The following is a 22,165-nucleotide window of genomic DNA, read 5'->3' as shown; positions in this document are numbered from 1 at the left end:
TATCATATGGGGTTAAATTTCTTATTCCTTAGGTTATTTCTGGACTTTTATTCTATTGTTTAGGCCATCTATTCATGTGCCAAAATCAAGGTTTTAATTATAGAGTCTTTATGTACATTGCTCTTTTTTAAAAATATGCATTACTGAATGCTCTCTACCCAAGGGTGAGGGTGTAATACTTTTTTGCCTTAGTATTGGTCATCTCTTAACTGTTCAATGTCCTCTTGGTGCTTAGAATCATGCAATTGAATCCAATTTAAGCTGTTTATTAGCTGTATGACCTAGACTACTGGTCTAGGTCTGTTGAGTTCTAGTCTAATTAACTAGTCTATTGGGCTCTCTAAGCCCAGTTTCCCTGTAATGGAAACAAGAGTATCTCATATGGTGGATGGGAAGACTAAATGAGATAACCTATGTAAAATCCTGTCACAAAGTGTATTATTAGCTATGACATTTTTGCAAAGCAATTTTGAAGGTTACCCCCTAGAGTTTTTCCTTTTCCATCACATTGTTTTCCATTCAAATAAGTAAAGCATTTAGCTAAATTAGCGCTTGTTTCCTCCTAGCAGTTAAGTTTCACTAGCTTCACTTGCTATACTGGGTTTACAGTGGTTATGGCGATGATGAACACTGCAGGTCTTCATAGACAGGGAAGTTGTGATTTTGATTTCTTACTGCCATCTTATCTAACAGACATTTGACATTAAGAAATCAAGCATTCATCCTGTCTTTCCAATAGGAATTGTATCACTGTGTAACCAAATAATAAATAAATGAAAATAGGTCTTTATTAAAGTGCTCCAACTAATAAATGAAAAAGAAAGGAAAAAAAGTGACAGAATTAGAATATCATCATTTTGCAACCCTCAATGATTAACAGAGCTAAGCAATGAGCATCAGTAGCTGCAAACATCATGAAAAGAAAACCAGGTAATGTATGCTTCCTGTTGACGGGACACACATTATATGGATGGTCTTGCCGAAGGGATCAAACCTAAATCTGATCAAGTCCCTGGATTCCAATCTGCAGGAAACACAGACAGAGGATATACTGATTTGCACCATAAATATATAATGGGCAAAATGCAGATTATGGGAAACTACAGATTGAATAGTCTAGGTCCTGCCACACGTAGATTATAAGCAAAATAAAGGGATGGAGGGAGAACCTGTAGATTTAAAAAGACTTAAGAAATGTATTGAATTTCAAAAATGGGCATGAATAGGCAGGCAGGCTGGAGACCTAGAGAAGAGTTGCAGTTTAAGTCCAAAGGTGGTCTGCTGGCAGAATTCTCTCTTCTTACAAGGGGGTCAGTCTTTTTCTAGTAAGGTCTTCAACTGATTAGATGAGGTCCACCCATTTTATGGAAGGTAATCTGTCTTACTCATTCTACTCATTTAAATGTTGATCTCACCTACAAAATACTTTCACATGATTGTGAATGAATGATTGACCAAATATCTGGGTACCATGGCCTAGCCAAGTTGACATATGTTTAGGAAAATCTCATTTTTCTCCTCCTGTCTCTAGTTTACTCTCACACTAGTACCACATTCACAACACTCTGACACCAGATGTGTAGGGGATTTACCCACACCAAGCAATTCCGTGACACGAGCTGGGTGTCCTACAATTTAACTCAATTCTGACACTATCTACCTGGAGATAGCATCAGATTAATTATAGGACAGGTTAAGGGCTCCGTCCCATAAGACTGCCCACCTCCACTTCAGATGCCAATTGCAAGTCCGGGTTGTTACCTGTGCTTCTGACTAATCAGCTATAAATCAAAGATAACTATAACCTCCTACTTGGGTTCAATTTCATAATTTGCTAGAGTGGCTCACAGAACTCAGGAAAACAGTTTAATTACTATTTACCTGTCTATTATAAAAGGATATGATAAATGACACAGGTGAACATCCAGACAGAAGAGATGTATAGGGCAAGGTATGGGCTTTATCACATGGGCATGACTGATCATTAACTCTATCACCAGCCCCTCTCTCCTCTCTGGAGAATGCGAGGATGGGGCTGAAAATTCCAAGCTTCTACTCACGGTGTGGTCTTTCTGGTGACCAGCCCCATCCAGGAGCTCACCAAGAGTCACCTCATCAGAACAAAAGATGCTCCTATCACCCAGGAAATTCCAAGAGATTTAGGAACTCGGTGTCAAGAACTGGAATCAAAGGCCAAATATTAGAACAAAAGATACTCCTAGTGCTCTTATCACTTAGGAAATTACAAAGGTTTTAGGAGCTCTGTGCCAGGAACCGGGGGCAGAGACCAATATATATATTTTTTCTATTATTTCACAACATATAAAATTAATAACCATCACAGTATCAAATTGTGCACATTTAGATGATAAAAATGTAAAGAAACGCAGGCAGTGAAATTATAAAAGTCAGGAAAGTAGCTTAATTTGAGGAGAAAGGAGGAGGTTGTAATTGGGGGCACAGAGGGGCTTGTAGGGTGGCTGGAAAAGTTTTATGTCTTGATCTGAATGTTGGTTGCAAGAGTGTTCATCTTAAAACAGATTATATTTATATTATATACTTATATAATAATTATTATTAGCTACAGATTTGTTTGCTGTGGTTTTATCTGTACTCATTTTACAATGAAAAGATTTTTTTTAAGTGTTACGTGTTAAAGAGTATTTAAATAACGCTGTGTTAAACATTTTGAGGTTAAGTGGTAGGGTATAATGAAGTAATGACCCTGATTTTTTGTATAGTTCACTATCTAATTAGAAACAATTTCAAAGTTCAGCAAATGTTTGGATAAAGATATACTTTGGTAACTACTTTTAAGTGAAAATCTGTTATTTAAATGAATAATTTCCAGTACATTAAAAAATCGTTGTATTTGAATTACATGTGTATACACTATTATCATGGGAATATCAAGCTGAGCAGGTGCTATAGATTGAATATTTGTGTCCTCCCAAAATTCCTATGTGGAAACCTAATCCCCAATGTGATGATATTTGGAGGTGGGGCCTTTAGGAGGTGATCAGGTCGTGAGGGTGGAGCCATCATAAAGGGGATTAATGCTCCTATAGAAGAGACCCCAGAGAGCTTCCTCGCCCTGTCCACCATGTGAGGACACAGTGAGAAGATGGCATCTATGAACCAGGAAGCAGGTTCTCACCAGACACTGTATCTGCCAGCATATTGATCTTGGACTTCCAAGCCTCCAGAACTGTGAGAAATAAATCTTGGTTGTTTAAGTCGCCCAGTCTATGGTATCTTTGTTATAGCAGCCTGAACGGACTAAGACAGTGGGGATTATGAAGTATCACTTATCCATCTCCTTTTCTCAGGTCAGAACTGCATGCAAATAATCTCAAAACAATATTTGATTTTTTTTCTTTCCCTTTCCTTGAGCTTTCCCCATCTGCTTACCTTTCTCCCACTCATCTCTTCTTCCTTCTACTCTCTCAAAATACCAGGAAGTTAACTAATGAAGTTTATGCTTGCACAAGCCCCTTCCAAGGCTCTATCTGGTCAAGTCCCTAGAAATGTGTCTTCGTGGGTATGTTTTTGTAAAGTTTGCAAAGGTAAGAGATTTTGACCACGTGATCAAGACTCTCATTCCCCTTAGTCAAATTCCCCCTCATATCTGGTGGTACTGTGTGGCTGCAGGCATTTTTGGGATTGAGCCACAATGAAACTAAATTGGGGATACAGTAGTTTGGGTTAACATGGCCTATTTATTGGTTTGCAATAACTTCCACATCTAGATAAGTTGTTGGTCCCTGTCCTGGTATAGAAATGGCTTCTAGGAATACTTTGCTGATTCATCCTGCATGATGACATGAAGAGGTAGGGCTCAAGGTCACATCACTATGTGACGATGTCTTATAGCAAAGGGTGCTGGAAGTACATGGGTAGTGAGGGAAGTACACAACAGTAAGTAGAGGCTTCAGTTCTCATTGGTGCCTAGTCAGAACGAAAGGAATATTCTCGGTAATGCAGAACATGCAATTATAAACACAAAGTTTTCCTCTTTTGAAGAGAATCATAGAAAATAGAAATTTTCAGGACTCCTGTATTTATAACCTATGTTTATGATATTAATCAGCTTTCCAGTGATTGTAGTCTGCTGTGATTTCTTTTCTCATTCTAAATAATCACTTTCATACCTAAAAATAAAAAATGGCAGCCATACCATATATAACTGTTTTGATGATATTCCCAACTATATCTTCCTGATGTTTACTTTTATTTTATCTTGTAAAATATGAACATTTGGGCTACTTTGAGAAATAGCTAAGAGGCATTTATCCAGCAGATCCTTTTTGGAGAGAATAAAAATGATAATTTAATGTATTTATTGCCAGTGGAGCTGTTAATGAGTTATTTTCTCTGCAAAAATGAGGGAGAAGTGATGGGCTATAATGTTCCTCTGGCCTAACTTTAGCAAAATAAAGCCACTTTATTTTTCTTTTACTTACTTTAAACAAAATAAAGTCACTAATTAGAATCATGCTGGGTGAAGATTGTTAATGACTAGATCTCTTATTCTTCTACCTTAGGTCACATTGAAACAAACATATTATCTTAAGAAAGAAGAAAGATAGGTACTCTAAAATCTAATTGAAATATATATTTCTCAAGCACATTTTAAATACCATAATTAAGTGCCTAGTCCACTTAGAGTAAAAACTATTGTGTTTTTCCTCAAAGGATAATGTTTATTTCAATCATAGTTTCTACCTGGAAGGCACCTGCACCATTTTCAGGGCTGGCTTTAACATTTAACACAGTGATTAAGCCTGTACTTGTTGTGGTAATGAATATATATAGGCTGCCTGAAGGTCTAAGTATGAATTAAATAACTTGGCATATTCTGGATGCTTCAGGGCAAATTTCTTAAAGTCCTTGTATGAAATGGACTCTGAGTTCTGTCCAGCTATTTCCTGAAAGAGTCTGGAAACATCAAGATCTGGCACTCCAAAAGCTGCCCGAAGTATAGCAGCTAACTCCTGTTCTGTTATGAAACCATCCTCATCAAGATCAAAAAGCTTAAATGACATTTGCAGAATCTTTTCAGTGTTGGCAGAATTGCATAGGACAGTCAGACTTATCACATACTCTCTGAAGTCTATGCTGCCATCATTATTCCTGTCAAAGAAGGCAAAAAGTTGTCTCAAGGGCTCTGAAATTGGGAGTTTTAAGTAATTTGCAAACTCTTCAATTTCTATCTTCCCTCCTTTTGAGGCAATTGCAATTGCAGCATATTCATCCAAATGCCGATGAATATTATCCCAATCTAACTTCAATTTCTGGCTAATTTTTGTGAATTCCACCAAACCAGCTTCCATGGGTAGTTGAAGGTCATCTGCGGAAATCATCAGTCTGCAGTCGCCGTAAGTGTGGTCTGTCACAGGCACTCCCAGAGCATTTGCCATGTTGATCCTCACTGAACTGGCAAAAAGGACCGGGTCTTTTTTTTCTTGGTCATTTGGGATATAAACATGCATAAACTCAACTTCTACCCTGGTGAAGAGTTGACTCAGGGTCAACACACAGGCCTGGAAGCCTGTGAATCCCTGCCAGGTCCAGGTCACCGTGTCCAGGGTGTTTGGGTACCTGAGCAGCACCCGCTGCACAGGGACACCTGGAGAGAAGGCTCCTAGCTTAAAAGTGACCAGACACGTGCGATTGGTACACACTCCTTCCGGGAAAATCAGAATCTGTGGCCACTTCCTTTTGGATGTCACTCGCTTCAGGATTTCATTCCGGGTATTCTTCCTGGAATTGGGGTCCTCTCGGGTCACAAGCACGGGCTGTGTTGACAGTAGGAATTTCCCAGCCACGGGTATCTGCGCGTTTTGACTTGCCGAGACTACCGAGGGTAACCCTGCCACCACACAGGCGATGGCGTCAAAGAAAGTGGAGTGCGGCGCTGTTACGAAGATGGGGGCCTCGTCTCGGGTTGCCTTTTTCCCTTTCACTTTAACCAGGAACCCTGCTAAAAAGAACGTCGCCTGAAACAAGAACTTGAGGGCTGATTGCACCAGTTTTCTTCTCCAACTCACGGCGGGTTTGGCTGGTCGAGTGGAACGGCCCACAGTGGAAAGCGCGGCCATCGGCCAGAGGAAGATGAAGAGGAAGGCGATGCAGGACACCCGCACGGGCACCAGCACACTCCCGGTGAGGATGATGTAGGCCCAGCGCCACGCACTGATGCGTGTCTGCTGCACGAAGGGGTTGGCCACTGCTGGCGGGTACAAGGACTTGCACCTCCCCTGGCTGAGGACGGCCTCCCACACCGCCATCTCCGAGTCGGAGGACGGCCGAGCCATGACGCCAACGTTTCAGTGGTCTCAGGGCGCGGGTAGCTTGGATCTGGGGGCGGACCCGGCAGCGCACCCCTTCCCCATATTCAAGTGGTCTTTCTGTTCGCACATAATTAGAACTCTTAGAGGCATTCGTGGGTTAATAGGAAATGATGTATTACTTTTAAAATCAGAAAAATAAAAAATGGTAAATGATGTAGAATTAGATGTAACATCTAATTGTAATATTCAATTAGAATCATATCAACAGTACAATCTTTTTTGCTTTCTGTAAATGGCCTCCTTTTGACATATATGCTTAATAAATTATTTTCACATAATTTCTGACGTTTATGTTAAGCATACATTATATACTTACTAGGGAAATATTAATTTAAATAGATGAATATCAGTTACGACTTTTTAATTTAAATGCCATTACCAGTAAAGTTTACTTATGGTGAGATGCTTTGGTAGCTGGTAAGTCAAGTTCATTTACTCTCCCTACAAATTGATTTCCACAGAGACAGTAATATCTCTTTATGCTAAGAGGTTTAACTGATGGCACCCTTGAGCCCTTATGTCTGTTACAAGCACTCTTCCACATCTGCTGAAAATTAGACTACTTCCATTATCATAGGCCAGAATTAGCCATGGCACCTTTGATTCATATTCTTAACATTAGTCCATATGAACCAATCAGCACTCCAAACCGATATAAGTAACAACAAACCTTAAAATCATCTTTATCAGTAACAGGTTTTCATCAAAATAAGTCAGAATTACTTTATTGCACCAACACACACAATCAATAAAGTCCTGTTCCTTCCTTTGTTACTGCTGTTTGGAAATGATGAAGAGGGAAGCATAATCAAAGTTGGTGTGAACCAGGCTCTTTTCTATACCTTGCAGCATTTGAAACTCTTGACAATGCTATATAGAATATCCCTGTGTTTGCTAATTGCTAATTTAAATTCCTTTTCCCAGAATTAAACGTCAAATTGTAGGTTTCTGAGAGATGTTTCTATTTATTGGGGCACACCAGGTTACCGATAAAATAGGAAGAACAGTGTGGACACCAGAGCCTCTTAAACAGAACGTGATCTAAGTGGAAAGATTATGGGCTTTACAACCAGATGGATTTCGGTCAGATCCTGGTTCCAACACTTACACTGTGGGCATTGGCCACCCTCATTTTCACATCTATAAATTGGTGATACTCCCTACCTTGCAATGTTGTTGCACAAGTATAATGTATTTGGAAATTGGGCTTTTATTAGTAAATACAAGTTGCTAGGATACAATGAAGAGAATTCTTAGGGACATTCCGCTTTCTTCTGTCACTATCAGAACTATGCTTGGTGAGAGAAACATTCCGTTCATCAACTTAGTCTTATCTGGGAACACAGTGATAGTCTCTAAGGAACCATGATTTGGCAATGTTACTTGTTGACTCCCATGCCAAAGAAGAGCAACCCAAGGGAATGAGTAGTAGTCCCTTGAGCTGGTATCTTTCTCTATTCTGTAACTCTTCCCACACTTATTTGTAATGTTCATTACTGCTCTTGAACCTTGTTTAATTTAAACTGCATTCTGTGCATGCTTCTTAAGGGAAAGTTCCATATTACCATGTCATCTTTTTTATATTTCCGCCACAGTGCCTAGCAGTGTGTCAAATATATTATTTATTCATTAAGCAAATATTTGAGTTCCTACAATGAGCCCTTATTCTAGCTGCTGGATATATATGTCAGTTAATAAGACAATAAAAAAATCTCTGCCCTGGGGAGCTGAGATTCTAGTGCACATAGGAAGTACAGTATTCAATTCTTGTTGTATTGAATGGGGCAAGGACATTTTATCATTTTTCTAAATCTCTCGCCAATTCAATTGGAGAATTAAGGCAAGTAATTTAATGGATGTGCTTCCCTATTTTGCAATGTTATATATATATATATGAGAATCTCCACATCATCTCTGGTTAATCTTCCCAGGAAAAGTAGTATTTATGGCCTATTTTAAGAATGTGTATTCATCTAGTCATATTTGCCTTCAAACTAATAAATATACTATAAATCCAAAGATTTGACAATAGAATTTTTAATGGTTAAATAGTAAAAAGAACTATTGAACTATAAAATGAAAATTTATACCATTGCAGGTTTGCCTTTTAACATGGCACAGCTAATCTTTAATAAACATCTGTAAAAGGCACCATATGTTAACAAGATAAAGAACACAAGAAACCAAAACTGAGCCTCTTTCTCCAACTTCCTTTTTGTACAAGTGTATATATTTTAAGGCAGATGCTTTTCTGTGCAAAATACAACAGAAGAAAATCAATGTTATGTTACAAGTTCACATATTCTCAGATTTTTTTCAATACCATTTATCAGGGTATTTATTTATGATAAAGCATATTAAAACAACTTTTCCCAATGAAGCCTAAAGGAGTTGGTGAACAATTTTTACAAATTATTTAGAGATTTCATTATAGACCCCTCATAGAAGACACAGAAAAGTCAATCTTTTTTTCTTTTTTCTTCTTTCAGAAATGTCCATATCAATTTGTTCACTATGTCAGGTTGTTCTTGCTGAAGCCAATGACTGGCTTCTGACAAAATAGTTAGCCTGAAATAGTTTTTAACGTAAATCTTTGTGACTTCAGCCATCTCAACTTCCATAAATGCGTCTTTCTCTCCCCACAGTAGTAGTGTTGGAATGGTCACCATGTGATGTCTGAGAGGCAGGCAGCTATAAAAACAAAACATATGGGCTTGAGACTCATTGTAGAAGTTAAAATAACATTATTCCATAATGTTCTTTTAGGCCACACATTCTCAGAGGGGGCAATATTGCTGCCAAAGGGGTGAAAATTGGTTCTTGAGTGAGTGAAAAAAATCTTACTCTTCTTATATAGAAACCATGGATATACATACAGTACATAAACAGATATTAAAATTTCATGGGGTAGGGGGCAATTAGGAAAAAAATGTCTAAAAAGGCTTCTTAGGGAGCTGATGATGAAAAACTGGTTGAGAAACACTGCATTAGGCAATCAATCTATACAATAAAAAATTTAAAAGGCTACTTAAGAAAGGGCCCAATATAATTTTTAATTGGATGAGGCAAGCAAAATTTATAACGAAGGCTATAAATTAAATATGAAATTCATCACTATGAGGAATAATTTGCTTTAAAAGGATACCGGAATTTCTGAATGGTGTGGTGAAAGAGAGCTTTAAACGGTGTTACCGTTTAACTATATTTTAAATTGTTAGATAACCTAATGCATTTTATGTGAAAATTGGAACTGAAAAGTCAGAAAATATATATGAACTGAGCTTTAATATTACATGATACTATATTTATTTTCCAAGAAAATTCTTTTTAAAACATAAAGTTATTATCACATATTTTCTTAAATACAGAAAAGTATAAAGAATAAAATCATGCATAATTCCATCATTAAAAGTTAACCTTTTGGTCATTTTCTATGCATATATTTGAAACCATACTATAAATACAAGGAAATAAATTTATACAATTTATACACAGTATACATATGCAATTTCATATTAAATTATAACTTAAGAACTTTCTCATTTTATAAAGTTTTTCAAAAATAATGTTTTTGTTTTAAGTGATGCTATAATGAGCGTTTTGTGCCCAAATCTTTGTTGACATTTCAGATCATTTCTCTGGGCTAGAGTCCTGGAAGTGAAATTCCTGAGCTAAAGAGTATAAATATTTTTAAAGCCTTCAACACCTTCTGCTACACTGTTTTTCAGAAAGGAGGGATAGTGTTCATTACACTCCTGTTAACTAAGAATGAGTATGAACATCTAACTAGACACCCTCCAGCACTGACTTACATTTTCACTAGTTATCAAAAAGCTTGACTTGTGGTTACTTGGGGTTGACAGGATGCTGCTGGAATGTGCAGGATATCACATATGTCCACCAAGGACTTAACTTTGATCCCATGCAAGTGGCCATCATTTCGTTGTAATGCTCCTAAAAATTAAGTTCTTTATGAATGGGTAAACTGATAAAAAATACATTCTATACTTAATTATTGATACATGGATTGCTATACAAACTTGCAAGCCACTTAAATTCTAGAGCTCATAAAATATTCAAAAGTAAAACATTTTCTAACAGTTATACATATTTAACAATATCTGAGCATGTAATAATTGAATGAGTAAGGGGAGTTTAAAAAGACCATCAGTCAAAAAGCAAAAAGAAATATAAATTCTTCACCCAATCAAATTGGGGATAAAAGGGAGGAGTTTCCAGAAAACTAAAAGAAAAGAATATTCTCTGGTCCTGAGGTTTCAAATTGCTATATTTCACATGAACTATAAATTACATATAAAAAAAAGTATGTACAGTAACTATAGTTAATAACATTGTATTGCATATTCGAAAGTTGCTGAGAGTAGATCTTAATTCTTTTTTTTTTTTTGTGAGGAAGATCAGCTCTGAGCTAACATCCGTGCTAATCCTCCTCTTTTTGCTGAGGAAGACCGGCTCTGAGCTAACATCTATTGCCAATCCTCCTCCTTTTTTTTTTTTTCTCCCCAAAGCCCCAGTAGATAGTTGTATGTCGTAGTTGCACATCCTTCTAGTTGCTGTATGTGGGACGCGGCCTCAGCATGGTGGGAGAAGCGGTGCGTCGGTGCGCGCCCGGGATCCGAACCAGGGCCGCCAGCAGCGAGCGCGCGCACCTAACCGCTAAGCCACGAGGCCGGCCCACTGAGAGTAGATCTTAAAAGTTCTCCTTACAAGAAAAAAATTTTTATAACTATGTATGGTGATGGATGTTAATTAGACTTATTGTGGTGATCATTTCACGATATATACAATTATCGAATCATGTTGTACACCTGAAACTAATGTTATACGTCAATTATACCTCAATAAAAACAAATAAGTAAATAAATAATAAAATAAAACAAAACATTAAATATTTTAAGAGGAGTTTTAGTATGTTAAGCAGAAGAACTTATGGGGAAGCACTTGATAAAATATTTCTGATTAAAAATGATTAATCTTAGTAAGTATAGAAACAATTTGAAAAATCTAAAAAACTGTAACAAGTCGTAACAATTATTGCTCTATATTATCATTTAACCTGTCAAAATGTATTTTAACATACCTATTTCAAATTAGCGTGAATTTAACATGTGACTCCTCCAAATTCTGAGTTATCAGCTGATTTGTAAGCATTAAGGCAGCAATTTCCAGAGTGTTATACACTCCATCATTACTTTTGCAGCTGAAAATATTTCATTACTTTGATTAAAAAGATAATGTAGAAAATAATAACACATATACCCACCCTCAGCTCAAGAAATAAAACACTGCAAATATAATTACATCTTTCTGCTTACCTTTCTTTGATACCATTTCTTTTCTTCACCTCACCTTTAGGCAGTGGTTCTCAAAGTGTGGTCACCAGACTAGCAACATCAGCATCACCTGTGAACTTGTCAGAAATGCTAATTCTTGGGCCTCATCCCAGACCAACTGAATCAGAAACTCCAGGGATGGTGTCTGGCCATCTGTGTTTTAACAAGCCCTCCAGGTGATTCTGATACAAGCTAGAGTGAAGAACCACTGCCTTAGGAATAATGACTAGGTTGAATTAGGTTCTTACCATCCTCATGAATATTTAACCTTTTATTATATGTATTTGGATGCCTCTCCCCCATGCCTCTGGTTTCCTTAAGGAGAGATTTTCCTTAAGCCCTCTTGGATCCTTGCCCCACCCCGGGCTGGTGACGGTTGTTGCTTCAGGGTTCTGAACTAGGTAGGTCTATCAAATAATATGTCCTGAAGGTAAGAGATTTAATCTTTTTCCTCCTCTCTCTACCAGATTGGTGGGAGGCAGTGATCTGAGGGGTGGGGGAGGTGGAGTTTGTTCTCCAAATTTTCCTACAGGTGAACTGCTCTAAAGTCTAGACCAGCAGTAAGGAGTTAGCAAGACCATTTCAGTTCTTATATCAAGCCATAGCCTTCAAGCTATCCTTTATCAGTAATGAAGGTGATATTTTGGTTTTCATCTGCTGACTCTTGTTTGATTTCTCAACTGGTTCAGAAATTGGGCAGGAGAAAGGGGTGCTATTTGTCAGATCCCCAAATACAGTACATATATTTCTATAAACAATATATAGAGGTGTTTTGCATTTTTAAACTTTATGAAATACTATCATATTGTACATATCACGCCACAACTCGCTTTGGTGCCTTAACATTATATTTTTAAGATTTATCCATTGGGGGCCGGCCTGGTGGTATAGTGGTTAAGTTCACACGCTCCACTTTGGCAGCCCAGGGTTTGAGGGTTCGGATCCTGGGCTCGGACATACGCACGACTCCTCAGGCCATGCTGTGGTGGCATCCCATATACAAAATAGAGGAAGATGGGCACAGATGTTAGCTCAGGGCTAATCTTCCTCAGGAAAAAGAGGAGGATTGGCAATGGATGTTAGCTCAGAGCCAGTCTTCCTCACACAAAAATAATAAATAAGATTTATCCGTTGATGGTACATGTAGTTCTACTTCATTCATTTTCACTCCTGTATAGAATTCCATCATATGACTATACCACAATTGATTCATTCTCTTGTTAATGGACATTTAAAATTTTCCAATTATTTTGATAATTCCAATAATAGTGAACTCATTCTTTCACATGTCCTCTTGTGCACGTGTGGAAGAGTTTCCTTAGAGTATACCCCAGAAACAGAATTGCCTCCTCAGAGAGTATGCACATCTTCAACCTTACTCAATATTGTTAAGTTGTTTTCCAAACTGACTGTATGTTTCACAAGCAGCATATAAGAATTCACTTTGCTCCACATCATCGCCAACACTTGTTCTCAAAAGTTTAAATTTTTTCCAATCAAATGAGTGTAAAATACTCTGTTTACCTGATGTAGTAAAGACTGCTCCCCAAAACTTCTTCTATTCCACTATAGTGATAGAAAATCCAATTTTTAGCTAGACAAAGGACCACCCAGAATAAAGTGACTGCATTTCCCAGGCTCCTTGCAGCAAGGTGAGGATATGTGGTTTATGAGAAATCATGTGTGCAACTTCTAAGTTGTGTCCAGTATGCCCTCCCTTTCCCCCTTCCCACTTTCCACTGACTGAAATCAGACGTGGTGGTAAACCATCTTAGACCACATGGACAAGGGCAACACCCCAGGGATGGGAGAATAACAAGACAAGAAGTGCCTCGGTCTCTGACCAAAGAGTGACATAACAGCTTTGTCGATTTCATGAACTACAGCTGCCATACTAGCCCAGACTTTTACTTGTGAGAGAAATAAATTTCCACTTTTTTATACCATTGTGATTTTAGGTCTCTATTACAAGCAGTAAAACCTATGTTCTATATCTGACTACTAGTAAGGTTGACCATTTTTCATGTTATTGACCATTAGATTTCTCTTCTGTGAATTGCCTTTTCATATCCCTTACTCATTTTTCGATTGGGCTACCTTTTTCTTATTAATTTGGAGGCATTCTTTATAAACTCTAGATATTATTAATTCATGACTGTGTATTGCAAATAACTTCTCCCCATCTGAGGTTGCAATATAATTTTACGGTATCTTTTGATATATAAATGTTTTTAATTTTAATGTAGTCAAATTTATCAGTCTCCTTCATAATTTGAGCTGTTTGTGTCTTATTTAAAAAATCTTTCCTACCTGAGGTCATGAACGTTTTCTCTTATATTATCTTCTAGACATTTGAAAGTTTAGCTTATCACTTTTTTTATTTCCCTGAGGTTTTTTTTCAGTTTGGTAAAATATAGGGATCTAATTTCATTTTATTCTATATGGATATCCAATTGTTCCAACAAAATGTATTGAATCTTTATAGCACTGGTTTAAAATGGTTTCTGTCATACCAAGTTCCCATATATGTGGTTCCATTTTTGGGCTTTCCTCTCTGTTCCATTAGTCAATTTGTCTATTCCAGAGTCAACACCATATTCTATTTATTTTATAGCCTCATTATAAGTCTTAATATCTAATGGGGTTAGTGATTCACCTATTCTTTTCTTTAAATTCTCTTGGCATTCTTGGCCTTATGCTTTTCCATACACGTTTTAGAATCAGTTTGTCGTTTCATGAAAACCTTTCTTATGGTTTTGATTGAAATTGCATTAAATTTATAGATTAATTTGGGAGAAATCAAGAACTTTATGATATTGAAGTTTTCCACTCATGAACATGATAAACCAGGGCTGATTTTCAGTAGTTTACATCAGCAAGTCTGTATCAATTGTTAAAAAATTAAGATACTTCCCTTCTGCTTAGTAAACAGCCACTGCCCCGAGTTCATATGCTTTACTGCTTCCAATAAATTTTGATAATCCATAAAGGTCATCTTTTGTTGGAGTCATTCCTATATATCTCATATTTTTTGTTGCTATTATAGGGGTATCTTTTTTAAAATTATGTTTTCTAACTGTTGTTGGTATATAATATCATAATTTTTGTATATTGAACTTATGTACATCAACTTTGCTGAACTATTTTTGTTCTAATAATTTTTCTGTAGATCCTTTGTTTTTCTAGATATATAACCACATTATCTATGAATTAGCATGGTTTTGTTTCTTCCTTTCCCAATACTTATAGTTTTTCAGTTTTTTTCTTGTCTTATGTGCTGGCTAAGGCTTTCAGTACAGTGGTGAATAGAAGCAGTTATAGCAGCCAAGTTTATCTTTAGCCTTTATTTTTAAAGAGAATGCTTTTAATGTTTCATCACAAAGTATGATGTTTGCTATAGGTTTCTGGTAGACAGAAGTTCCCTTCTGCATCATTGTCATAACGGAACCTTAATATGATTAACAGACAGACACAAAGAATATCAAGTTTAATGGCAAAAGGAAAGGGAGCTTACAAAGATGGTTTTATAAAGAAGGAGATAACATATTATTCTCTCAGATAGAGGTAGGACTTCCCAGATCCCCCAAAGTTTCCCATACAAATACAGCTATGGACACTACCACAAAATTTTTGCCCTTTTAATGGGGTTTTTTAATCCTCTTGGCCCTGACTCCTGGAATATTTTTTTGTGTGCCTGCCAGCTCTCCAGGTGCAAATAACCGGTGCAAAACACCTTCAATGCCTTATTTTTTTCTTGGACAATTGAGTAAAGCAAAGCTCAATTTCTGACAAATATCCCTTCAGGAGATTCAGTCTTATCTGGCCTATCTGAGGTCCACGCTTATACCCTCTATTTCTAGATTACTAAGAGTTGTTGCATGAATGTGTGTCAAGTTTTATTAAATGCTTTTTCATAATTTTTTTAGATGGTCATATTTTTCCCATTAATCTGTTAATATGGTGAATTAAATTAATGGATTTGAAGGCTAAATTTGGTTTAATTTTTAATGCATGCTGGTTCAGTTTGATAATATTTTATTTTGAATTCATGGATCTATGTTTTTAACTTAATTTGACCTATAATCTTCCTGTTTTAGACAATCCTTGTCTTATTTTGGTATGAAAGTTATACCAGCCTCATAAAATGAGCTGAAGCATATTTTACTCTGTTATGTTTGTACTTATGTCTATTTTCTGCTTCCTAATATTGTTTATTCATTTCTTTTTTCTTTTTTAACCAATCTTGCCAAAAGTTTATCTACATTAACAGTCTTCAAAGAATCTGCTTTTGGTTTTGTTGATTCTCTCTATTATGTCTTTGATTGTATTAATTTCTTTTTATCTAATTCAAATTATTTTTCTTCTAATTTAGTTTTGTTTACTGACTTTTTTTTTTTTTTTTTTTTTTGGTGAGGAAGGTCAGCCCTGAGCTAACATCCATGCCAATCCTCCTCTTTTTGCTGAGGAAGATTGGCCCTGGGCTAACATCCATGCCCATCTTCCTCTACTTTACATGGGACGCCGCCACAGCGTGGCCTGACAAGCAGTGCCTCGTGTGCGCCCGGGATCCGAACCCAGGCCACCAGCAGCAGAGCGCGTGCACTTAACCGCTACGCCACAGGGCCGGCTCCTTTCCTAACTTTTTAAATTGGACACTTAGCTCACTAATTTTCAATCTTCTTTTCTAATATAAGCATGGAAAGCTATAAATATATTTTTTCCTAAGTATTGTTTAACTGTATTCCACATGTTTATTATGATTTTTTCCTAAATTTTTACTGATTTCATTATCATTTTTTTGATCCATGAGTAATTTAGAAGTTTTTAAAATTTCTGAATATATGGAGTTTTCTACCAGTTTGTTGTTGTTGTTAATTTCTAACTGCATTGTGTTCAGAGAAGACAATCTATATGATATTGATCCTTTAGTATTTGTTAAGACTTGCTTTATAGTCCAGTATGTAATCAATCTTTGTAAACATTCTATGTGCTTAAAAATATTGTGTTATTTTCTAATTGTTGGGTGCAGGATTCTAGAATTGTTCATCAGATCAAAGATGTTAATTGGGTTGTTCAAATCTTCCACATCCTTAATAATTTTTTTTCTGCTTGATGGATCAACTTCTGAGAGAGGTGGGCTAAAATCTCCAATAGTAATTGTGGATTTGTCATGTTTCCTTGTAAGTCTGTGAGTTTTTGCTTTATCATTTGGTGCTTTGTTATAAATTTAGACTTTATTTTTTTGCAGGGTAGGTTCTATAGCTAGTCAGATTCCTAGTTCATTCTGGTTCCTTGGCTCCAAATTTTGGACAGTTCTTGGACAAGGCTATGGTCCTGGGGAGCCTTAGAGTGATGATGGTGATTTTCATACCTGAGTATAATGTACTATACTTTATTTATAGTCATTACACATTGTATAACCCTATTTTTAATGATGTACTTGGCCTTGATTATCCTATGTAAAGAATGGTCAGAGGGGGTCAGCTGAGCTTCCAGAAGGTCCCAAGTGACCTTCACCCAGCTAGATTTAACCTACAAAAATCTAATGAAAAACCATCTTTCGCCTTTATATAAAATTGTGAGATTTGACCGTCCAAGGTGTGCTTTTTTTTCTCTCTCTCTCCCCTTGCTAATTAACAGGATTCTAGAGCTTACACTTGGGAGTGCAGGTCCTCCTAATGAGCAGTTGTTAGTAAAAGAACCTCAGAAAGATCAAAATATTTTCCCTTACAGCTACTTAAAACATACTGTTTTGCATCACAAATCTGGCTCTGATAAAGGGATAAACTGAGAACATTTTAAAACCATCATTCTTGTCTCCTGTCCAAAATTTAGACTGCGTGAAAATGTGTTGTTCTCTCTATTTTCTCTTATAACTGTCTTTACAAATGTTATTTGTAAAAAACAAACAACAATACATGGACTTCAAACAATGTTGCTATATCCTATAAAATGTAACCTGTAGCCTCTGCAATGTCTGGCTGCCTTTCTAATCATTGCCTTGCTTGATAACTTGTTACCTACCAATACCTTTGAAATTAACATCTCTATTTTGCCAAAGATATGTATATTTATATTTGTAAATTTTGTTGTTGTTAGTCAGAAAAGAAAGTTTGGATTTACCTCTTCTCCCCTAATTCATATAATCACAGGACACCCCTTGGATTCCATATTCAAAGAATTTGTAGGATTTTGTTTTATTTAAAATAAAACCTGCTATAATCCTCTTTCTACTTTTTTGTATCCTTATGCTTTGCGACTCAATCCAATCTGATATTTTGTTTTTTAACTGGCAAGTTTAATACATTAATATTTATTGTACTTACTGACCTATTGAAATTGTTTTTAACATCTTATTTTGTGCTTTCTATTTACCCTGCTTTGCTTCCTTTTTCTCTTTCCTGCTTTCTTTCGAATTAATAGTTTTCTTGTACCCCTCTACTGGTTTGAAAATAATACCTTCTATTTTTATTTTTATTTATTTATTTTTTTTTGTGAGGAAGATCAGCGCTGAGCTAACATCCATGCTAATCCTCCTCTTTTTGCTGAGGAAGACTGGCTCTGAGCTAACATCTATTGCCAATCCTCCTCCTTTTTTTTCCCCCAAAGCCCCAGTAGATAGTTGTATGTCATAGTTGCACATCCTTCTAGTTGCTGTACGTGGGACCCGGCCTCAGCGTGGCCGGAGAAGCAGTGCATCGGTGCACGCCTGGGATCCGAACCCGGGCCGCCAGTAGCAGAGCGTGCACACTTAACTGCTAAGCCACAGGGCCGGCCCAATACCTTCTATTTTTATTGTTTTATTTTACTAGAAAAAAATTATTAGCATATATATATAAATGATTTCTAATTCTTTCCATCTATCTATCTATATGATTTCTAATTCTATCCTACATGTCAAATATAACTTGTCTTTTATATTTTCACTTCTCTAGTTCTCTAAGCTATATTCTAGGTAATTTTTTCAGATCTATCTTCCAATTCATAATTCTCTTTAGATTGTCTGATCTGCCTTTTAATTTACTTAATGGAATTTTAGATTTCAATAACCATATTTTTCATTTCTAGAAGTTCTTTTGGTTCTTTTTCAGCTCTTTCCAGCCTCTCTTGATATTTCCTTATTCTTTTCTCATATCTTTTATTCTTTCATATATTTAATGATTTAAATATACTTTATAGTCTCTGTTCTAGTATTTGAAATTTGTAGAAGTTCTGCTACAATTGTATTCTGACTCACTAATGGTAGATTGGTATTTTTTGTAATTTGGATTATGAATTCATCTTCAGGGGACTTTATCTGTGGGAATATTGTGAGTCTGAGCTGAGATTTATTCTCCAGAGAGATTCCGTCTTTGTTTCTGCCAGAATTCTAGTATTATGGAGATAGCATAAATTCAAGCCCCTAAACCTTTTCAAGGCAGGCTATGGTTGCCAACTCTTAAGGGAGATCTTTTTCTCCTATCTAGAGTCCAAACCCAAAAAGACAAATCTCCATGTTTCATCTTTCACTCTATACTTTCTCCCTTGACAATATCTTCCGAAATGAAAGCCTCATTTTTCTTTGTCAGTGACTCCAAGATTTTACATATCATCACTCAGATTCTCTCCTCAGAGTTCCAGACCCTAGTATCCAACTGCCTACTTGAATTTCTAAAGCACCCCTTCAAACTCAACTAGTCTAAGATCAATAAAATTCATGACTTTCTCCTCAGAACTAGTTCTCTTCTAGTATTTTCTATCTCAGTGAATGGTATGACTATCCGCACAGTTGTTCACGCCGGGAATTCAGGAGCCATCCTTGACATCCCTCTTCTTCTCATCCTCCTATCCAACCCATCACCAACCTCTGTCAATTTTACCTCTTAAATATCTCTTAAATGTACCCACTTTCCCCATCTCCACTGCCTTCAGGCTAGTTTATGCTACCTCATCTTTAGCCCGGACTGCTGCACTTTCCTTACGTTCACTCCTCCAGTACATTCTCCACATTGAGTGAATTTATCCAAATACAAACTGGACTGTTTCTCTTTTCTGCTTGAAACTCTTATTCACTAGCTTCACATTTGTGGCTCTTAAGTCCTTAAAATGGTCTCTTTGGCTCTGCATGGCCAGATGCGGCCTACCTCTCGGACCCATTCTCTTCTTCCCACCCTCACTTTCTGTGTTCCAGCCAACTGGCCCTCATTGTGTTACTGAAAATCACAACCCTTCATCTTCCCGCACAGCTTTGGTACATGCTGTTTCCTTTTTCTGGAATGCCAGTCCCTCTACCCCAAACTTTATCTAGTCAATACCTAACTCATCCTTCATTTCTTTGTTCAAACATCATTTCTTTGGTTCTTATCCCTTTCTTTCAAAGTCTTTATGTTAGTTTATAACCATATGTTCATTACTGTGGTTATTTGCTTGATGTCTGTGTTCCCCACTCAGCTACGAGTTTTGTGAGATCAGGGACCTTGTCTAGTTTTGCTCATTACTGTATCCTGAGTGCTATAGACTATGTTCTATAGCCTATAACATAGAAAGTGCATAATAAATATTTATTGAAGGAATAAATGATCATTAAAAAGTACAACTAAAAATATACATCTGTTCACAATAATCCAAAGAGAGAGGAGAAGTGGAGAGAATTATGCATAAAATAAGTGACAGCTACGTGGGGGATCCATTATATTATTCTCTCTACTTTTCCATATGTTTGAAATTTTCCATAAAAAATATTATGCAACTTACCAAATCAGAATACTTTATTTGAGTCTTTGGATAAGTGGTGAACCTAATCTTAAAAATAAAACATTGGCTCTTTAGGGAATGATTATTTTATTTAACTAAAAAGAAATTATACTGACCTGAAGATGTTTCGGTAATGGTTAATTGGACCACTTAATGCCCCAGGCTGGGAAAAGACATATATATAAGCTTCAAGATCTTCTGTTGTTAATCGACATCGTTTTCTTCCAATGCCAGTGCTGTGACTGGTAAACAGATGTTTCAAAGCCTAATTTAAGTGAGAAGAGAATAATTAAAACTTTTCAGTTACCTAATAATAAACTCAATCTTTGGCTTTTGAAAGAGAATGATGGTCAGTATACAGTGACAGCTCCCAGTTTCTGCTCCAGCCAGGTTGGAGACCTCATTGCTTATAAACACATTTTCTACATTTCTGCTTTCCTGGCTTTACTTTTTTGTGTGTGTGTGTGTGAGGAAGATCAGCCCTGAGGTAATATTTGTCGCCAATCCTCCTCTTTTTGCTGAGGAAGATTGGCCCTGACCAAACATCCATGCCCATCTTCCTCTACTTTATATGTGGGAAGCCTGCCACAGCATGGCTTGATAAGCTGTGCATAGGTCCGTGCCTGGGATCTGAACCTGCGAACCCTGGGCTGAGGAAGCAGAGCATGTGCACTTAACCACTATGCCACCTTTACTCATGATATTCTTCCCTTCTAATTCCCCATGCACACTTCACCCTTATGAAAATCCTGTTTTCTTGGTACCTATGCACATTCTATAAGGCTGAGCTCAAGTACTATGCCTACCCTCAAGCCTTCCCTAATAGTCCAGCTAACAGAAGTTTATCTGTTTACTGACAACAAATCCACTCCCACAAAGTTGTTCAAACTTCTTTTGACCACAACCTAGAGTAACAAACACATTTTACATCATGATCCAGTTGATAAACCTACATATATATTTCTGAAACAAAAGTTTAGAGAAATAGCCCTTACCCTTATTACAACGTGTACTGATAATTTCCATTCAATTCTGTTCTACTTTACTGTTAAAAATTCGAATTGCATGCCACTAAATTGATTTCATGACTCACTAATGGGTCCCCACCCACAATTTGAAAAACATTGCTCTATACCAGCATTTCTCAAAGTATGGATCTAAACCACCTGCTTTAGAATCGTTGGAATTCTTATTTAAGATGAAGATCCCTCAACCCCAAAACACACTTGCAAAAATATGAAATGATATATGCAGGAGGTGATTAATTGCGACATTATTTGTAACAGAAAGAGACTGGAAACAAATCAAATGTCCATCAGTGGTAGGTTGGTTGAATAAACTATAGTATAGCCACACAATGGTGTATTATGTGTTCTTAGTACTCCAAGAAAAGATGGTCACAATGTGTATGCTGATATGAAGTGATCTTCAGGACGTACTGTTAAGTGAAAAAAATAAACCCTCATTGGTCATCATTGGAGGTTTCTAGGGCACCAACTTACTACTCTGGAAGTTGTTTATAAAGGGAAAGAATGAAGCATTTATCATGCCATTCTGCGTGAACTGTATTTCAGAATAACCAAATAGTAGATGTGGAAAATTCTTCTTTATAGAAGAATTCCAGTTAATAAAATCAGAAAGGATGATAAAATTAGAAAATCACCATTTTGCACACCCTAATGAAATAATAGACCTAGGCAATGATGATCAAGGTATGCTGAAATT

The 22,165-nt window shown here is 36.7% G+C and overlaps 2 protein-coding genes across 2 annotated transcripts in view; both read right to left on the bottom strand.

Moving 5' to 3' along the window:
• Window positions 1-4,778: 4,778 nt before the first annotated feature.
• On the bottom strand, window positions 4,779-6,317 carry LOC131400978 (lysophosphatidylcholine acyltransferase 2B-like). The gene has a single exon (XM_058535862.1). It carries the CDS (start codon window positions 6,315-6,317, stop codon window positions 4,779-4,781), a length of 1,539 nt encoding a protein of 512 aa, XP_058391845.1.
• Window positions 6,318-8,417: 2,100 nt separating this feature from the next.
• Window positions 8,418-22,165, bottom strand: part of EPHX4 (epoxide hydrolase 4) — a 29,655-nt gene continuing 15,907 nt past the window's right edge. Inside the window, exons 6-7 of the mRNA XM_058538506.1 lie at window positions 20,557-20,705; window positions 8,418-9,044 (exon numbers count right to left, since the gene is read on the bottom strand). Coding sequence (XP_058394489.1) covers window positions 8,813-9,044; window positions 20,557-20,705 — 381 coding nt within the window. The 3' untranslated portion in view covers window positions 8,418-8,812. The remainder of the gene's footprint in view (window positions 9,045-20,556; window positions 20,706-22,165) is intronic.

This window comes from Diceros bicornis, chromosome 4 (genome assembly GCF_020826845.1).
Source record: "Diceros bicornis minor isolate mBicDic1 chromosome 4, mDicBic1.mat.cur, whole genome shotgun sequence".
Lineage (NCBI taxonomy): Eukaryota > Metazoa > Chordata > Mammalia > Perissodactyla > Rhinocerotidae > Diceros > Diceros bicornis.
This window is presented reverse-complemented; position numbering and strand designations above follow the sequence as displayed.

Bases quoted from the DNA above. Each gene is read 5' to 3' on its own strand.
- LOC131400978 (XM_058535862.1), bottom strand. From the start codon at position 6,317: ATGGCTCGGCCGTCCTCCGACTCGGAGATGGCGGTGTGGGAGGCCGTC.